The 1,892-nt window shown below is 37.1% G+C and overlaps 1 protein-coding gene across 1 annotated transcript in view; it reads left to right on the forward strand.

The window, feature by feature from the left end:
• Positions 1-1,200, forward strand: part of LOC118754260 (POU domain, class 3, transcription factor 2-like) — a 22,427-nt gene extending 21,227 nt beyond the window's left edge. The window contains exon 4 of the mRNA XM_036489129.1: positions 1,139-1,200. Within this exon, the coding sequence (XP_036345022.1) occupies positions 1,139-1,200 (62 nt within the window). The remainder of the gene's footprint in view (positions 1-1,138) is intronic.
• The last annotated feature ends 692 nt before the right edge of the window (positions 1,201-1,892 follow it).

Raw genomic sequence — 1,892 nt, forward strand, 5'->3', positions numbered from 1 at the left:
AAAAAAATTCTAAAAAATTAACGGTAATTAGTAGCCACTTGAAATTTGCACATTATCAGACTAAAATTGCAGGGGCTAAAAAACTGTGTACTCAAAAAAATTCTAGCACTTCCGAGAAAAAAGTTTGAAATTTAGGTGAAATTTTGTTGCACTTTTTTGAAGTTTTCTACAAATTGTTAAACTTGGGTATATATGGGGTTTGTCTGAGAATGAACCAAATTTTAATTGAAAATTCTTAAAAATTAATAAATAAATATAAGTGGCACACAATATCACTTTGAAATGGCGTGCTATAAATATGACCGATACTGTAGGTACCTAGATACATACCTACCTACATATCCGTACGATTTCAGGGTTGCTTTCTAACACGCAAGTCTGCCTACTCTGTTGATCGGGTGGTGGTACACGAGCGCACCCGAGAACAGCTATGGAAAAGGTTGGCAAGGAAGATGTTATATACCAACACATGTACATAGTATTTACTATATTACACATGTATGTACATACATAGACGAATTTATACGACAAGCGTAAATTGTAGGTAACTGCGTATGTTCCTGTGCGTCTATGTTATGCTGCGCCCAATCTCTATTGTGCAGGCACAGCGAAAGCGAGTCCTAAGCCGTTCGGCTATTGTTCTCAATCGGTAAGGATGGGAATGCGTTTACATGTGTGCGTGTCCTTTTATGTCCTTTGCTGTGGCTGTTACCGCTGGTTGTGCTTATTTTAGGGGAAATTACGCGTTACATCTCAGCTATTCGACATTTTTTGTTGGTAGTATTTTTATTTTTTTATTTTTATTTTTTTTTGATGAACGCACACCCTTTTCTCCCGCTTCGCGTCCAGCTGGTTATACCTACAGTATTTTTTTATACTTTTGTTTAACGATCTCGCTATGACAGTGTCTCCGTTGCACAAAAAAGCAAAAGTGCAAAATATTGTTGTTCGCGAGAGGGTGCGACCTTTTGAATTTTGTAATGGAGAAATCCTGTGCTCTAATGTACTTAATGTGAAAGTCATTGCTTTTACATACGAGAGTACATACATATGTACACACTTGATGTACGTAGATATATACGTGGATCACTATTTCAAGCCCAATTGTTAAATGGTGAATTTATTAATTCAATTGCAGTTGCAGTTGCAGCTGCCATGGAAAATGGCCGCTACATACAGGGTGGCTATGTAATAAGCTAAATAAAAAATGCAGTTTCGATTAAAGTGCCGCTGACAGAATATGGGATTAAGTATTGGTCGAAGTGCGAGTAGTAGATTGACTTTTTGCTACAATAAAATAGTAGATAGGTAGCAAGGTTTTTTTGAAAAAGTTTGTTCACAAGTAGATAAATATAATCGTCAGCAAGTCAGAATTAATTACCTGATAAGTCCTGCGAAAGATCTAACTATAACGACACTTTCATAACTGAATCCTGTGAGTTATTCCTGAATGATACTATTGGGGTGCACAACAATTGAGGACCTTTCCTAATCGCAGCATGGTCTGCTGAAAGGCGTTTAAGGCCTAAAATGTATAACCCGTCTAAAAGACTTTGGTTATGGAAAAAAAAATGGTTATGCCAGAATATATAGCTTATTGCATGTCCACCAAATCCCGTTGGTCGCAACAACCCCGAAAGATGTACCCAAAAATTGTATGCCGATTTTTTTATGACGAATTTTTGGGACTCTTTTTTAAAAAATACAATCAATGAAGCTGAGTTTAAGTCTCAAACACCTCGTCTCCGAGAAGTCTTCTGATTCTTGTAGGAGCACATACATAGCACTGGTTCATACCGGTCGATTTTGTAACTGAAAACGGTTCTTCGTAGGATCGATAAAGCTTTTAGGCAGTTGATAATGTTGCCTCAGCTGCCTAAATAAATCTCGGA

The sequence above is a fragment of the Rhagoletis pomonella genome, unplaced genomic scaffold (assembly GCF_013731165.1).
Source record: "Rhagoletis pomonella isolate Grant_MI unplaced genomic scaffold, Rhpom_1.0 Rhpom_scaffold_00002, whole genome shotgun sequence".
NCBI classification, from domain to species: Eukaryota; Metazoa; Arthropoda; class Insecta; order Diptera; family Tephritidae; genus Rhagoletis; species Rhagoletis pomonella.